General features: G+C 37.9%; 6 protein-coding genes across 6 annotated transcripts; 2 read left to right on the top strand and 4 right to left on the bottom strand.

The window, feature by feature from the left end:
* Positions 1-184: 184 nt before the first annotated feature.
* Positions 185-5,077, bottom strand: CMR2 (Cmr2p; the record flags this gene model as incomplete). The annotated part of the gene is made up of 1 exon (XM_452806.1): positions 185-5,077. The coding sequence occupies one exon, from the start codon at positions 5,075-5,077 to the stop codon at positions 185-187; it is 4,893 nt and encodes a 1,630-aa protein (XP_452806.1).
* A 1,570-nt stretch (positions 5,078-6,647) lies between these two features.
* Positions 6,648-7,196, top strand: ARF3 (Arf family GTPase ARF3; the record flags this gene model as incomplete). Its single annotated transcript, XM_452805.1, has 1 exon — positions 6,648-7,196. One exon carries the CDS (start codon positions 6,648-6,650, stop codon positions 7,194-7,196), a length of 549 nt encoding a protein of 182 aa, XP_452805.1.
* A 556-nt stretch (positions 7,197-7,752) lies between these two features.
* Positions 7,753-8,577, bottom strand: RKI1 (ribose-5-phosphate isomerase RKI1; the record flags this gene model as incomplete). Its single annotated transcript, XM_452804.1, has 1 exon — positions 7,753-8,577. One exon carries the CDS (start codon positions 8,575-8,577, stop codon positions 7,753-7,755), a length of 825 nt encoding a protein of 274 aa, XP_452804.1.
* Positions 8,578-9,665: 1,088 nt separating this feature from the next.
* Positions 9,666-10,749, top strand: RPS7A (40S ribosomal protein eS7; the record flags this gene model as incomplete). Its single annotated transcript, XM_452803.1, has 2 exons — positions 9,666-9,809; positions 10,321-10,749. 2 exons carry the CDS (start codon positions 9,666-9,668, stop codon positions 10,747-10,749), a joined length of 573 nt encoding a protein of 190 aa, XP_452803.1.
* Positions 10,750-11,077: 328 nt separating this feature from the next.
* KLLA0_C13497g (uncharacterized protein) lies at positions 11,078-11,557 on the bottom strand (the record flags this gene model as incomplete). The annotated part of the gene is made up of 1 exon (XM_452802.1): positions 11,078-11,557. One exon carries the CDS (start codon positions 11,555-11,557, stop codon positions 11,078-11,080), a length of 480 nt encoding a protein of 159 aa, XP_452802.1.
* Positions 11,558-12,039: 482 nt separating this feature from the next.
* On the bottom strand, positions 12,040-14,763 carry NUP1 (FG-nucleoporin NUP1; the record flags this gene model as incomplete). The annotated part of the gene is made up of 1 exon (XM_452801.1): positions 12,040-14,763. The coding sequence occupies one exon, from the start codon at positions 14,761-14,763 to the stop codon at positions 12,040-12,042; it is 2,724 nt and encodes a 907-aa protein (XP_452801.1).
* Positions 14,764-14,932: the final 169 nt, after the last annotated feature.

The raw sequence follows: 14,932 nt of genomic DNA, 5'->3' as shown, positions 1-14,932 counted from the left end.
ACGCTGTGAACTCCCCTTATTCTGCCTTATTCTAACTAGATGTATTACATCGTATCAGATTGTCCGTGTATACTGATTAATTATTAATGTTACAAAAGCTTAATACTTAGAACTCAGGTTTTGTGGTCTGATGAGTCCGTTTATTTCGAACTCCCGGTGGCTCAAGAACTTTGATACAATAAAACTATACCAGATTTTCTTGATTTTTTTCAAAATCTGATAATAGATAAATGGAGTTATTCTCCCCAAAACTAACGCAAAATTGGGAATCTATGACTATCTTTTTATTCAACCAGTCACTCAAAATTTGTTTCCTGTTCTTACTCCAATCACGATAGGTATTTTTCAGTGACCCTGGTTTGATAAATGTGCACATATCTACAACAATTCCATGATTCTTCAACAATGCACTGACGATTAAAGGTGTAAGATTAGAGTATTCGATTTTAACTTTGTTGTTGCACTCCACGAAACACGTTAACAATCCGCCTGTTTTGAAAAGCATGCAATTGTTTACAGCAGCATGGCATCGTCTTACTGTCATTTCTAAATCACTAACGAAATGGGTCAATCCAAGAACTTCAATAGTCTCGCTAATACTTCCGAGCACATATAGGAGTGAGAGAGTTATGTTGTTTCCTTGTGAGTCAATTCTTGAAACTGTTTTGATAAAACCTAAATCACCAGTTCTCAAATACGTCAACCCATTATCAACATCATTATTGATCTTGGCTTTAAATTGTTCCGCAATGAATGGGTCTCTCTTTAGTTTTGACTTAGTAGATTTACTAATTTCCTGTTGCGTGGTTGTCAACTCAGATTGTGTACTCGTAGTAGAAACGTAATGATCGAAAACGGTAGCTTCTGAACAGCACCATATTTCTCCTATTTCTTTCTCGTAACATGGTTCAAGAGTTTCAGGATTGATAATGGACACATCGGTACAAACGGGTACTATACCTGAATCCTGTAAATGAACATATTTTTCCAATTCTGTCGGTGGAATGGTATCTGGATCCACTTCACTGATTATGCCTTCTCTGAAACAAATTGGCTCCAAATAAATATCAACAGGGGGAATTCCTAGGTAAGATCGCATCGATATAAAGGGATTGAAATGATGTTCATAGACGTAGTTGACTTGGGAAGAAGAGACTCCTAAGTGAGAGTATTTTGCTAACAATGCCTCTATAGTAGTGAATTTAGGACGGCCATTGAAAGGGACCATTATATTTTGAATATTTGTCATAAATCCACTGGAGATAGTGGATCCATTTTTCAAAAGAACTTCTTTCTTCAGACTTGCGTTTTGTTTAGATTGTGACGCCAATAATCCAGCGGCTTTATCCATTATCAAATACAGTAATTCTGGAGTCAAGTAGAGATCCTTCACACCTAAATTCTGAATCCCCAACAAGAAATCTTTGGGATCAGAAAAAACATCATTAGAGTTAAAAAGACTTGTTGTAGCACCAAGGTATATCCCGACAAGACAAGCTTGTATAAATCCAAGACCGTAAGTATAGTTCGCTATAGAGAAAATACGATTTGATGGACTTAGTTGCAATGTCTCTTTCAACACTTTACATTGATTTAATAACAGCGAATGGTTCATAACAATATGTAAATCTTTGAAAGAATCGCGATCTTTGTTTATCCATATTAAACATGGATCTTCCGGTTTTGACGCTGGTCCAAATTTATTGGTGATGGCAGACTTGAATTGTGATAAACTCAAATTGTTTTTCAATTTTACTTTACTTGTAATAGTGGTCTTGGGAATTCTGTATTTGAAAGGCTTTAGCGCTTGTGATATTCTTGTATTCTGTTCTAAAGTGGCATGTACTTTGTGATCGACAAATATTCTTTTGACGTTGTATGATTCGATGATGTTAAGAAAGAATGAGACTTCTTGTTCAATATCAGACTCTGATAAAATAGGAAGCGGGATAACAATGAAATTGCAAATAAGGCACGTTATTACAATAGCAACGTATTCAACAGAGTTCTGGCACATAATTATTACTCGATCGCCCTTTTTTAGTGGTGTCTTCGACTCAACAATCTTTTTTGCAAATGCAGCGATTATGCCATCGAATGATTTCCAAGAGTGTCTTACGTTTGTATTGTTTGGTGGAGAACCACCACCAGTGCTGAATGCAAAATCATTTGGCTGCTGACTTACTCTGAAATTCAATATGTCAAGTATCGACTTAAACGCGCTTAAGTTCTTTCCTGTTCGAGAGTCCGTTGAGGAATGGCGATAATCAATACCAGAAGTCTGCCATGTCTGTTTAGGCGAAATTCTGTAATTTAGTTGAATGCCGTCACCAATACTTTGGTGTCGCAGATTAGATAAATGCTCGGAGAAAATGCTTTCATTATAGTACCATGAATGAGGAATAAAATCCAAAATAACGTTGTCCAACTGAAACTTAACAAATTTACTTTTGAGATTCCCATCTAAAAATTGTCTTTCGACGGTACTGTTAGCAATTTCCAAAGAGCAATACCTTCGAGGCAAAGATCCAGGTGCTACAACTAACACACAGAATGGTTGAATTTTGTGGAATATCCATAACATTTTGTAGATTTGTTCAGTGAGTAAATTCATTTTCTTCTCCATTGCTAAATATTTCTCTGGATAGGTTTTGAATGCACCAGGGTTCATAGACGTACTGTTGGCTGTAGTGCTTTCAACAACTACAACCAAAAAATGTTCTTCTCTATTATGAGGCAATTCAAAGGCAGCAACCTCTGACACCGTGTCGACGGTTCTAACTATGTTTTCAGTAATATGTTGAAGATAAAATGATTGTAGAATTCGGTTCGGTTGAACTTTTTTCGAAACGTTTTTCGTGATTTCGTCTTCCGTATCCTGCATTTGTTTTTTCTTTGCTCTGGTGACATCAGAAGTATGAGACCAGTTATGCAATCTTATTAACTGATTCTGTAAAAACATGTCTTCTATCAAAGAGAGAACAAATATTTTACCGTTATGAACAAATCCCATCAATTTTGTTCGGGTAAAAGTCGTTTCTGCAGGGCACATGTTCATTATCATGTTTAGTTTTTCTGATGATTCTTTGCTATTATTGAATTCATCTTTGAGGATTGAGAACATCAGTTTAAAATTGATCCGAGCCTGAAACACAAAATCATTTACACGTTCCATTTGATAAAACTCGTCAGTAATACTTGGCGAACTTATCCATAGCTCACCAACAGTAAGGTCTGGTACTAACGTGTTATTGTCGGGGTTGATAACGCAAACAGTACTGTCTGGTAATGGGAAACCAAAGGATGCAACTCGCAAAAAATCTTTCTTTGAGCTAGAGGAGTTCATCATGGCTAAAATGCTGGGTTTGATAAAGTTTAGTTTCAATTTTTCCTTGTCGACAAACAATTCATCTTGCAGTTTTAACTTCGGATCATGCAACGGGAAATTTTGCAAATTTCCTAGCTGATCTCTAGTAGAAATGAAAATGCCCCCGAAATCTAACATAGTAAGTAATGGGGTATAACATTGAGAAGCATCCATACATCCCAAGTTTTTCAACCATTTATGAACCACCATGTCAGTCACATCAGTATCTATAGTTGTACACGATGTCAAACAGTGTCTTATATGCGTAAAATCAATCTTAATTTTCTTGGAAGTAGCATATTCTGGATTTTCCAAATAATTTATGACAACTTGTTTTAATTGAAGCTGATCATTCAAAAGAATGTTTACTTTATATTTGCTGATCAAGTTTTCATAGAACCCTGGAGCTTTCAATAAGTTCCTGTGTACGTTGATTAAGGTATTTCCTGAAAAAATATTGAAAAGAACACCGAAAACTAAACCTGTTGATCTAGTTGGGTCTAAACTATTCAATATGACATGGCTGTTCGAGGTTCTTTTACCACGAACGTTTCTGATAATTTTAGAATTTTTTCTTGAAGTTGTTTCCCTTGAATCAAGAATACGGGCCATGTTATCAAATTGCCCAGCTAGAACTTTATGTTTCATAATGACACCAGAAAGTCTACCCAGAGGAGTTCTGGTAAACTCTATGTAAGAAACATTGGGTATATCGAAAGTGGGTACTGTTTTCTTTGCCTTTGAATAGGTTCCAAGATCATCAGTCTTAAGAAACGTAATTTTACTGAAAAATTCGCTCTTTGTTAACTTCAATTTGGTTGTTTGATTAGCGTAAAGATTATCCAAATTGGTATAGCAGTTTTCTGAAATTAAAATAAACTTCGAATTGGTGGATTTTATAATCTGTATAATTTCATTCAGAGTATAGGTAGAGAAAGACACTGGAACGGCAATCATTCCAGCGATGAAGCATCCTAAGAGACACACAGTAAACTCTATGGATTCATCAGGATCATACCACAATAACACCTTATCCATTCTGTACAATTTATGTTTACCAGCCGAAAGTTCATGTGCGACTTTTTCGGCCCTTAAATACAACTTTTCCCAAGTAATAGATGATTCCTTCCCCTTACCATTAATCTTAACCATAGCGATTTCTCTGTCATATAATTGAAACCGAGCTCTCAATATTGATGGGATCGAATCCCAATCCTTTGACGCAGTATTGCTGAATCGAGATAGAAGTGGGATCATAGGATTGAACTCTATTACGTCAACTCCGTCTGAGGATCCCCCATCAGTATGTTTCACAGGTAAAGAGATCATCGTTGGCGATGAGTTATTCATGAGTTTATGCGAATGCATTGTCGTAACCTTGTACAGTGAGGACGTATCTTTGTACTGATACGCAGTGGATGACGTGATGGACTGGTTATCCATCGCCAACGATCGGCCTGCTACTGACGCTACTGATCTTGTCTGCCGATGCGAAGGCGGTTTTTCCAATGACGATCTAGGAGAATATACCAAAGGATTCAACGTTGTAGTAGCATATCGTTCCAATAACTCTTGCCTTTTTTTCTGGTATCCCTTTGCCGTCAAATTCTCTTCACGGTAGTCTAATATCAAGCTTTCAAGTTCCGTTCGAAGAGAAGGCGGCAGGTTTTCTGGCACGCTGAAATCCAACGACGTAGATAATTCGGACATATTGTTTAGGATTCAGGTGCTTCACCGATTGAAGTACCCTTGAATACACTTTTTATCGCAGAGGAACACCAGGTTTATGTATGTCGCACGGAATGAAACTCCATATTCCTAATGTTTGATGTTATCCCAGTTATTATATATTGTGGAAATAATGATACAAATTAAAGGTCTGGAACCTTTTTTTCGGGGGTTTGTTTTTCTGGGACAACTACTAGACGAGAAATTGCTCCAAAAAGCATATTTTAGGCGGAAAATAGAATCCTTAAGGAAGTGATAAAACCGTTATAACGCTATGGAATGAGGGCCTATCAGAATTGCGGTCACCAAGTTGTCTTCATATTGATGTCAAAGTATTGCTTGAAGAATTTAGATGGTACGACGAAAATTGAGTGTCTGATCACTTCCGCTCAAAAAATTCTTGATCGACTAAATGCTGCGCTGTGACGTGTGGCTGAATCGATATAGAGAACAAGTATGGTCTATCTCATAAGCTCGAAAGCTCCAGCCTCGCAAAAGTCATATTTTACAGATCATCATCATGCCGGTAAACAAGCGCCTCTGCGTTACTCATTTAGTGTGGCAGATGGCAGATGACTACTTGTTTCTACCTTAAAGAGCAGTATTTAACGTAAAAATGAGTTCAATATCCTCGCTATAAAGTCTTGCATTGCGTCTTTGTGATGATGCAGCTTACCAAAACAAATGCTTTATTTATGCATGTCGGTACTTACATCTAACTGTTTCTTTTTTTTCCTCTTGTCTAGTAGCTGCCGCTTCACGGATTCTTTCTGAATTGGGTGCTAGTAAAGTTCCCTTGTTCTGTGGTAGATCGCTTCTGATCATATATAACTCTGTATCGCACTCGAGGATCTCAAAATTCTTCCTCTTCGCATCGACTGAAAAACATTACGAGACTTTAACTCGCGTTGAAATTTTCTCTCTTTCCGGCTTCTACCTATTTTTCTAAGCGTGAAGAATGAAAAGCTGGAAAAAACAGCTTATCCACACCAGTTGATAGGTCTGAAAAAAAGGCAGTCCACATTAGCTGCGTCTGCCTTCAGGTGATAACTAAGTATAATGCAAACGCTAGGACAGTTTTACTTAACAAAAGTAACGGTTTTCTTCAACAGTTTCCAAAAGCAACTGAACTTGATGATGACGGTACTGGGGCGTTTTGTATGTTTCTGTTCCAATTGGACCGTTTACATACGGTGTTTTTTTTTTTGCCAATCTTAAACAAACTGCAGATAGTAATCGTTATTTTCTATAGACAATCGCAACCGGGTATCTCATGCTTGCTTGCATTCATCAGCGTTTCATTTTGGCTTCACATCTTTTTTGAGATTACCTCTCTTTTTTTTTTTCCTTAACAAGTCTCTCTCTGTCTCTGTTTCTAGTTTTTGCTTCCACTTAACGAATAATTTGTCTTGTAAAATAATTAGGTTTTACTTATTGTGCATGCTATTTGCTGAGATAGTATAAAAGACCAGCTCGTTGAATTGTTGACACAGTGAATCAATAACCGCAGTTAACGAAGTTCCAGTATAAGCAGTAAAAAAATTAGGAAGTCATGGGTAACTCAGTTTCCAAGGTGTTAGGGAAACTTTTCGGTACCCGGGAAATGAAGATATTGATGTTAGGCTTGGATAATGCAGGTAAGACAACAATTCTATACAAGTTGAAATTGAATAAGATAAAGACATCTGCTCCCACGGTTGGTTTCAATGTTGAGACTTTATCGTTTAAGAACGTCAAATTTAACATGTGGGATGTTGGTGGACAAGCTCGGTTAAGGCCACTATGGAGGCATTATTTCCCTGCTACGAGCGCTTTGATCTTTGTAATTGACTCTAATGATAAAGAACGATTGGACCAAGCGAAGGAAGAACTATTCAGCATAATCGGTGAGAAAGAAATGGAAAAAGTGGTGCTATTAGTTCTAGCGAATAAACAAGATCTTCCAGGAGCATTGAGTCCCAATGAGGTTTCGGACTTTTTGCAACTGGGCGAAAACTTGAAAAACCAGTTATGGAGTGTGATTGGTTCGAATGCTTTGACTGGTCAAGGTTTGATCGAAGGTTTGTCCTGGATTGCTAAGAATACTTCAGATTCTCATTGATTACAAAAAATGGCTGCTTTGTTTCAAACCGATTTGAGTAAAGGAAATATAAAAACACAACAAGGTCTAAGATATAAGGGGAAATTGGGATACTCCAAAATTAATCAACCCGGAAGGAATAATGTCGTTCTTTTTTCCCCCACAGCATCCATAATGAAAATCTAAGACATGACCTAATCTTTTCGGAAGCGCATCTATCTTTATCATTCTCTTGTGTGAATTTTGAGACAGCAGGCAGAATTCAAAAAAAAACAATTTCCTATATGAAAGCTCTTCGATGAGTTGTAATATTATACACAAATGACATACATATTTATGATTTATTGATTATGAATATGTTTTCATAGATTTGTATCCATCTTATAAAACCACTTCGTGAATATGTCAATTAAAATATCGAAGTATATTAACCCTTTTTTTGTTTAAAATTCATTTTCCAATCCCAGGAAACGAAGAAACTGGAGGCATACGAGATTGAAGATTATTATATATGGATATCGTTACATTTTAAATGAGTTAAGAGAGATTCCGGCAGCAGGTGCTTATGTTTTCCTTTTTATAACTCTTGTAGGTCTACAGAACCATCTGGATAGCCAAAGTAAGCCTTTTCGGCATTATCAATGAACAAACCAGTTTCGACAACACCAACTAATAGTTTGATATCTTGATGTAGCTTTCTTGGGTCTGTAATTTCTCCGAAATCAGCATCGATGATGAAATTGCAGTTATCGGTGACAACAGGGCCGGCTTTAGCTGACCCACCTTGTCTTACCATGGCAGATTTGCAGTTCAATTTGTTCTTTAAATCAGAGAGGACACGAACGTACGAGCTTGGAACAACCTCAATTGGAACACCTTTTTTCCAGTTGGTACCCAAGTACTTTGGAGATTTCTTCCTTGAATCCGCCACAACGATGAATTTTTTGGCACTAGTACTAACTAACTTCTCTTGGAACAAGCAAGCACCACCACCCTTAATTAATTGCAAACCTGCATCAACTTCATCGGCACCGTCAAAGGCAATGTCAACTTCTGGGAATTGTTCAATGACACCAAGTTGTAACTTGTTTGATAGGATCAATTGCTTCGATTGGAAGCCCGTTGGAATACAAACAAAATTTGTTTTCTCATCCATGTATTCCCCAAGTCTTTCAGCAACATAAACAACAGTAGTACCACTGCCAACACCGACAACCTTATGGGTCTTTGCGTCGAAGTTTTCGTCAACAGCACGGTAGGCTGCAATTCTCTTAGCTTGTTCCAACTGGTCAGCTAATGGAGGCAGTTTATTAAGATCGGATAATGGCATTTTGGCGATGAGCTGGATTCCGGGGAGTGAAACAAACGGCCTAGAAGCTAGTTTATCAAACACACGGTACATAAAAGCATTTTAACAAGAATATAAACCAATACAGTAAAGTAAAACACCGGATAGGTACGTATTTAATTTCTGTGGGGGGTGCGTTTGAATATATAAACTTTGGTAAATGAGCGCTACATATTTCAGCCAACTAAATTCCATCTCACATTGACATTAATGTGAGCCATCAGAAAAACTAGGAAAAAAAAGAAAAAAAGAACAAAAAACGATCAAAGCGAATGCTGAGATATTACGGGAGGAATGGGAAGTAGTTCCAGTTGGAGATCTCGAAGCGGAGCTTGACGCATTATATCAACGTTGGGCAAGGAAATACTTATCAATGCATTAATATTCTTCCCGGGTAATTTTTTCTTGTGCTAAAGGACGTTCGTTGTTCATAAATGCTTAAAACATACACTACTATGTCATAAAAACGTGACTCTTTGGGATGGTAACTGCTTGATGCTTTCTCTTTCATCTCTTTCTCACAAAAAAAACACCTGGAGAAGTAATAACCTGGGACTGTTACATCCATACATATTTTTACCGTCTTTGCATCTGTACACCACGAAAGTCTTTCATTTTTCTAGATATATTCACCCTCCCTTTTTAGGTATTATGGCGTTGTATTTTTCATTTTGAGAATAGCCACCGCTTCCCACATTCGTAACGAAGTGTCCTTCCATCGTAGCCACGGCATGTCTTTCGATCACCAGTCAGGTCTGAGAGACCCTAACAGGTTAGGCAGGGCCTCCAATGGACCTTTCCACCTACCGTTTGGTCCTGTTCCGGGTGTAGGAAGGAACCCAGCTAGGCCGTGTCGACTGTCTAGGCTCGCTACTCTCTCTACCTACTGTGTGGAAGTATGGACCGGCAAATTCTACGAGCTATCCAGACCAGGCCAGTAGTAGGTTTCATTCATCGTAATGCATCCCAGTCTCAGCAACTTTTTCAGAATTGAAGGTTTACTGTTTAAACAATTGAAATGAGGTCTAATAGTTATATACAATAAATTAGCGTTAGTTGAATATTAGTTGCAGCACTGTTTTAGCGATTTTTTTCCATTAGAGGAGTTCTTGATATAACCAAGCAAGGAAACATAAGCCACGATGTCTGACCCACAAGCCAAGATTTTGTCCCAAGCTCCAACTGAATTGGAATTGCAAGTTGCCCAAGCTTTCATCGACTTGGAAAACAACTCTCCAGAATTGAAGGCTGATTTGAGAGCTTTGCAATTCAAGTCCATCAGAGAAGTATGTGAAACATTAAAACACTATAAGAAAGTGGTACTACTTTCAAAGGCAAAAGGAATGATTGAATATTGGATTACCTATACGTTTACGATAACTGAAATGTTAATAAACATAAGATGAATGAATGAATATATGTTTCCAGGAGTGAGGAAATAACAAAGATAATGTAAGAAAATGATCTAACGAACAAAATATTACATCTGTTAATATATTAAGCAATCTGCATGACTAAAGCTTTGAAGTGAGGTATGCCTAGTATCTCTGTACCCATCTGATGCTTGCTAAGAAAGAATATCGACAGATAAGTTCTCTACGAAATGTCACAGTTATTACTAAATTTTCGAAATCATGCACGACAAAAGTGATATCCATAAAACAAGTCAATTCCTTAATGATGTGATTATATTGCATTATTGCATTTTATAATCCAATCATTCGTGCCTCTAGTACCCTGTGATAATAATAAAGTCTTATTTTTACTAACAATTTATCCTCCGTATTTTCATTACAGATCGAAGTCGCTGGTGGTAAGAAAGCTTTGGCTGTCTTTGTTCCAGTCCCATCTTTGGCTGCCTACCACAAGGTCCAAATCAAGTTGACCAGAGAATTGGAAAAGAAGTTCCAAGACCGTCATGTCATCTTCTTGGCTGAAAGAAGAATCTTGCCAAAGCCATCTAGAAAATCCAGACAAACTCAAAAGAGACCAAGATCCAGAACCTTGACTGCTGTTCACGATAAGATCTTGGAAGATTTGGTTTTCCCAACTGAAATCGTTGGTAAGAGAGTCAGATACTTGGTTGGTGGTAACAAGATCCAAAAGATCTTGTTGAACTCCAAGGACGTCCAACACATCGACAACAAGTTGGAATCTTTCCAAGCCGTCTACAACAAATTGACCGGTAAGCAAATTGTTTTCGAAATCCCAAGCGAAACCCACTAAATCAGTTGATAGTTTATTTTGTCAATAATCATCTATTAATCTAAAAGAAATTTAAGTTTTATTTTCATAAACTCGTACTTCTGGTACTGTTTCTATTGTATTCTAGTGTGAGTTCTACTCATTTGAGCTTGAAATGATAATCTTATATAAACAAATATAAGCTCTTGGCACATATTATATCATTCTCTACAAGATCACTAAAGTACATGTTTCATTACGGCGTAAATATAGCTAGAAACCACCATTGATTAGGATCAAAACCAACCAACCAACCACACCCATTAGTGTCAATTGGTCGTAATGTGTGGGTAGATGTATATAGGAGAAATCATTCGGCCCTTTTAATAAAAGTTTCGTAAGCTGCACTCGTTACAGTAACAGGTTCTGGAGCCTGGGTGGGACGGCTGTGTTTATTAACCTTAGTTTGCAAGGTATTTATTCCTATTGGTTGAAAATCACCTTCATGATGCTTACTTTGTCGAGCTTTAGTAGGTTGTTTACTTTGATCTGAAGTTAAAACCATTATTATCAAACCTACACCACCGCCAATAACTGAATACTTAATTATTCGTAAAACACCTATCAGTACACTTCCTAGTATTGATCTGAATAAAGGTTGTAAAGAAGAGATCATAATTACCACAAAGCACCCTAAGAGGAATGAAGGGACGTGAAGTACATTATAAGGTTTCGAGTGAACACATTTTTGTAAGTGGGTAAGGCGTGGCAGTATTTGTTCTGAAATGTCCATGGTTATGGAGTTTTTTACTTTACTGGAAGATATTAATTTAGTGATTGACACTTTCATGTTACATATTTAAAGAATGCGCTTTTGTTGATTTTCACAACATTACGGTATTATGAAGTTGACTAGGCGAAACGAATATTCACGTGACTCATAATTCAATTGAATTCCTGCAAAGCTGTCATGAACTGCGCTACGCATAGCAGTTTCAATGTAACTAAATTTGATCAATACTTTCCAGAAATGCCTATGTTTCAAGTAATAGCCGGTTCAATTTGGATACCACAAGCGAAATCACTCAATTTCTTGCTATTGAGTATGTTAGACTTGATTTATAAGTTGATGTAGTTCCACTTAAAGATTTTACGAGCATCTCATCCGTTAACGAAGCTCCATTCGAGTACTCTCTCGAAACAAAATTTTTTACCTAAACTTTAAGATGACATTAGTAGATACATTCTTACACATAAATGTAAAGATGTCGGAAGGAATGATATCATGCAATAATTGTTACAATTGAGATGCAAAGCCTTTGTTTTCCTTTATTAGCCTCTTCTTCTTCTCCTACCGGGCATAGCAATTTTGCGCTGCGGTGGAAATGGTGCCCCTCCTTGAGGAGTTGAAGCCTGCGCATTGAATATGTCCGCTGGATTCTGCTGACCAGCGGAAAATATGGACGATGGATTCTGTTGCGGGGTTTGGGATCCAAATACTACAGAAGGACTTTGAGATGGTTGACCACCAAAATTAAAATTGGCAGCGGCTGAAGGATTAAATGTGTTTGTCTGCATAGAATTACCGAAACCGGTACCCAATGCTGGTACCTGGGGAGTGGAAGAAGCTGAGCTTCCGCCGAATGAAAAAGGTACATTAGGCTGATTGGAACTGGTTCCAAATGCAGGTGAACTGTTGGTAGTGCTTGGCCCACTTCCAGTAAAAGTAAATGGTTTTTGATTTTGTTGTGCAAAAGTAAATGTAGTTTGAGTAGGCTGCGTTACACTTATCTTATTCCCAGGTTGAACGACATTATCAAATGAGAATGGGACAGGAGGGTTGCTTCCACGAGCAGATCCAACATTTGATGAATCTGAAAACGGAGTCGGAGTAGTTTGTCTATTATTATTTTTAAACCCTGTCAAATCAAATTTGAGTCCGCTGACAGGCTGGCCACTGGTGTTCTGACTTGCAAACGAAGGAATTGCATTGGAAGCTTTTTCAATTGAGGGCTGCTGGATGGCAGAGGAACTTCCAAAAGAGAATGCAGGTTTCGAACTCATATCACCTTGAACAGGTTTCTTTGTGGTCCCGAACGAAAATGATGGTGCAGCAGCTTCTTTTGGGGTTGTATCAGAAGGTAGGGCTGCTGGGGTGCTACCAAAGGAGAATGCAGGTTTTACAGCAGTACTGACGGCATTTTTGGCTTCCTGCTTCTCTGTCGCGTTGTCTGCTGAAGGCTGTTGGTTGAGAGAAAATGCTGATGTATTCGAAGCTTGCCCAAAACTGAAAGGTTTAGCTTTTTCCTTCTCAATATTTTTTGACGAATCATTTCCTACAGGTTTACCACCAAAGCTGAATGATGGCAGCACTGGTGCTTCAGTTTTTGTACCATCTGGTCTCTTTGCGGCAGGTTCAGTACTACCACTGGAACCAAACTGAAATAGTGGTTTAGGTGTATTAGTTGATTGAGAGGTACTCAATGGGGTCAGATCTGGAGTAGATGATTTTCCTTTGTTGAAGCTAAACATAGGTTTTGACATTTCACTGACATTAGTTGGTTCGCCTGCATCTTTTTGGCTGCCAAAACTGAATGAAGGGGCGGGTTTAGCTATCTCTTTGCCTTCTGAAGATTTTCCAAAACTAAATGTAGGTATATTTGATATCCCAGTTGTATCCGCACCAGTGAAGCTGAACTTAGGGAGGCCGTCTTTAGCCAGATTTTCAACAGGTTCGGGGGCGGATTTCTCAAAGGGGTTTTTGGATGTTTCAGCTTTTTTGGTCTCTTTCTTGGTTTTTGATAAATCACCAAAGGTGAAAGAAGGAGCACCATCTGAGATTTTTGTGCCTCCATTGGCTGTAGCTGTGTTGTTTTTTTTTACCGCATCAAAAGAAAAAGCAGGTTTCGATGGTTCAGTTGATGTTTCCAGCGACTTAGAACTTGTGAAGGGAAATGGTTTAACAGTGTCCTCAGTAGAACTAAATTCTTTCTTTTTTCTTGGTAACTCTTCAGAATCCTGAGAAGGGGCCGTTAATTTCTGTTTATCATTGTTGAATAAATCCAATTTGGTATTTCCAAAAGATATATTTTTGGATACTGTTGGTTTGGTAGGTGTATCTGTGCTACCTGGGAAAATAGAAGTACTGTCTCTATTCATAAAGTCAAATCCAACACTTGGGCCGTTAGCGTTTAAAACTTTATCTTCTGATATTTTTTCCTTGACGATAGGTTTCAATGATAGTGTTGGTGCAACTACTTCTTGTGCTATCTTTGGATTTTTTTGCAATGTCTTTCCTTGTAATAACCTGCTTTGAACATCAGTTAAGCCAGATCCACTAGGCACTCCTGTTTGATCAAAAGTATTGACATGTTTCTTTGAAGAGGTACTCCTTTTTAGCAATGGATGTGGTAGTTTAGGAGATTCCAAATTCCCCATTGAGGCAGATACTGGTTTCGTCTTTTTGTCGTTTTTCAAGATATCATATTCTGATAAATCGTATTGAAAATCAGCTTTCCACTTCTTGGACTTTGGGTTATCGGAAACCCTATGATTTTTCTTGTCACTTTGTAGTTTGTTGACGAGTAAATTCTTTATAGTAGCATTTTTGCCGTCTGTTAAGCGATATAGGCCGTTCTCTGCTGATTGTAATTGTCTTTGTAAAAGTGGGAATTGCCGAGCACGGCGCAGTTGCTGCATCCTTAGTAGCCGCAATCTTTGTTTCGGTTCTATCGTTAGTACTGGAGGCCTTACACCATGTTCAGAATCCCCTTCATACAAGAAAATATTCGGTCTTTCATCATAATTGATATCATCAATGCCATTGTGATTTAACGGGTGATCGGTGATTTTTTCGTTATTCCAAACCAATTCCTCGTAACCGTCGAAGCCACGTTTTTGCCTCTTGATGACCACTGATCCTGAATCACTGATATCTTCATTGTGCGACCTTGTTATATTCGGATCTTCGCTATTCGTATCGTCATGCTTGGTAAATAATGATGCCAAAGTCGATGAAATCGATCTTTTGGGTTTTTCCAGATATGATGCCGACATTATTCTATAAAGTGGCCGTGATATGCGGCAAGTGAACCAGAGTCCAATTCAAGTTTTCGATTCCTATTTCTTTCGAAACTGCTGTTTCTGTAACTTTCTTGCGTATTAATAAAGGTATTATTCGATATTTGATAATTCGATATTTCAAGTCCTAACATTCCTAGCTGTT

This window comes from Kluyveromyces lactis (assembly GCF_000002515.2).
Source record: "Kluyveromyces lactis strain NRRL Y-1140 chromosome C complete sequence".
NCBI classification, from domain to species: Eukaryota; Fungi; Ascomycota; class Saccharomycetes; order Saccharomycetales; family Saccharomycetaceae; genus Kluyveromyces; species Kluyveromyces lactis.
Note: the sequence above shows the minus strand (reverse complement) of the source record. Positions and strands in the feature narration are given on the sequence as shown.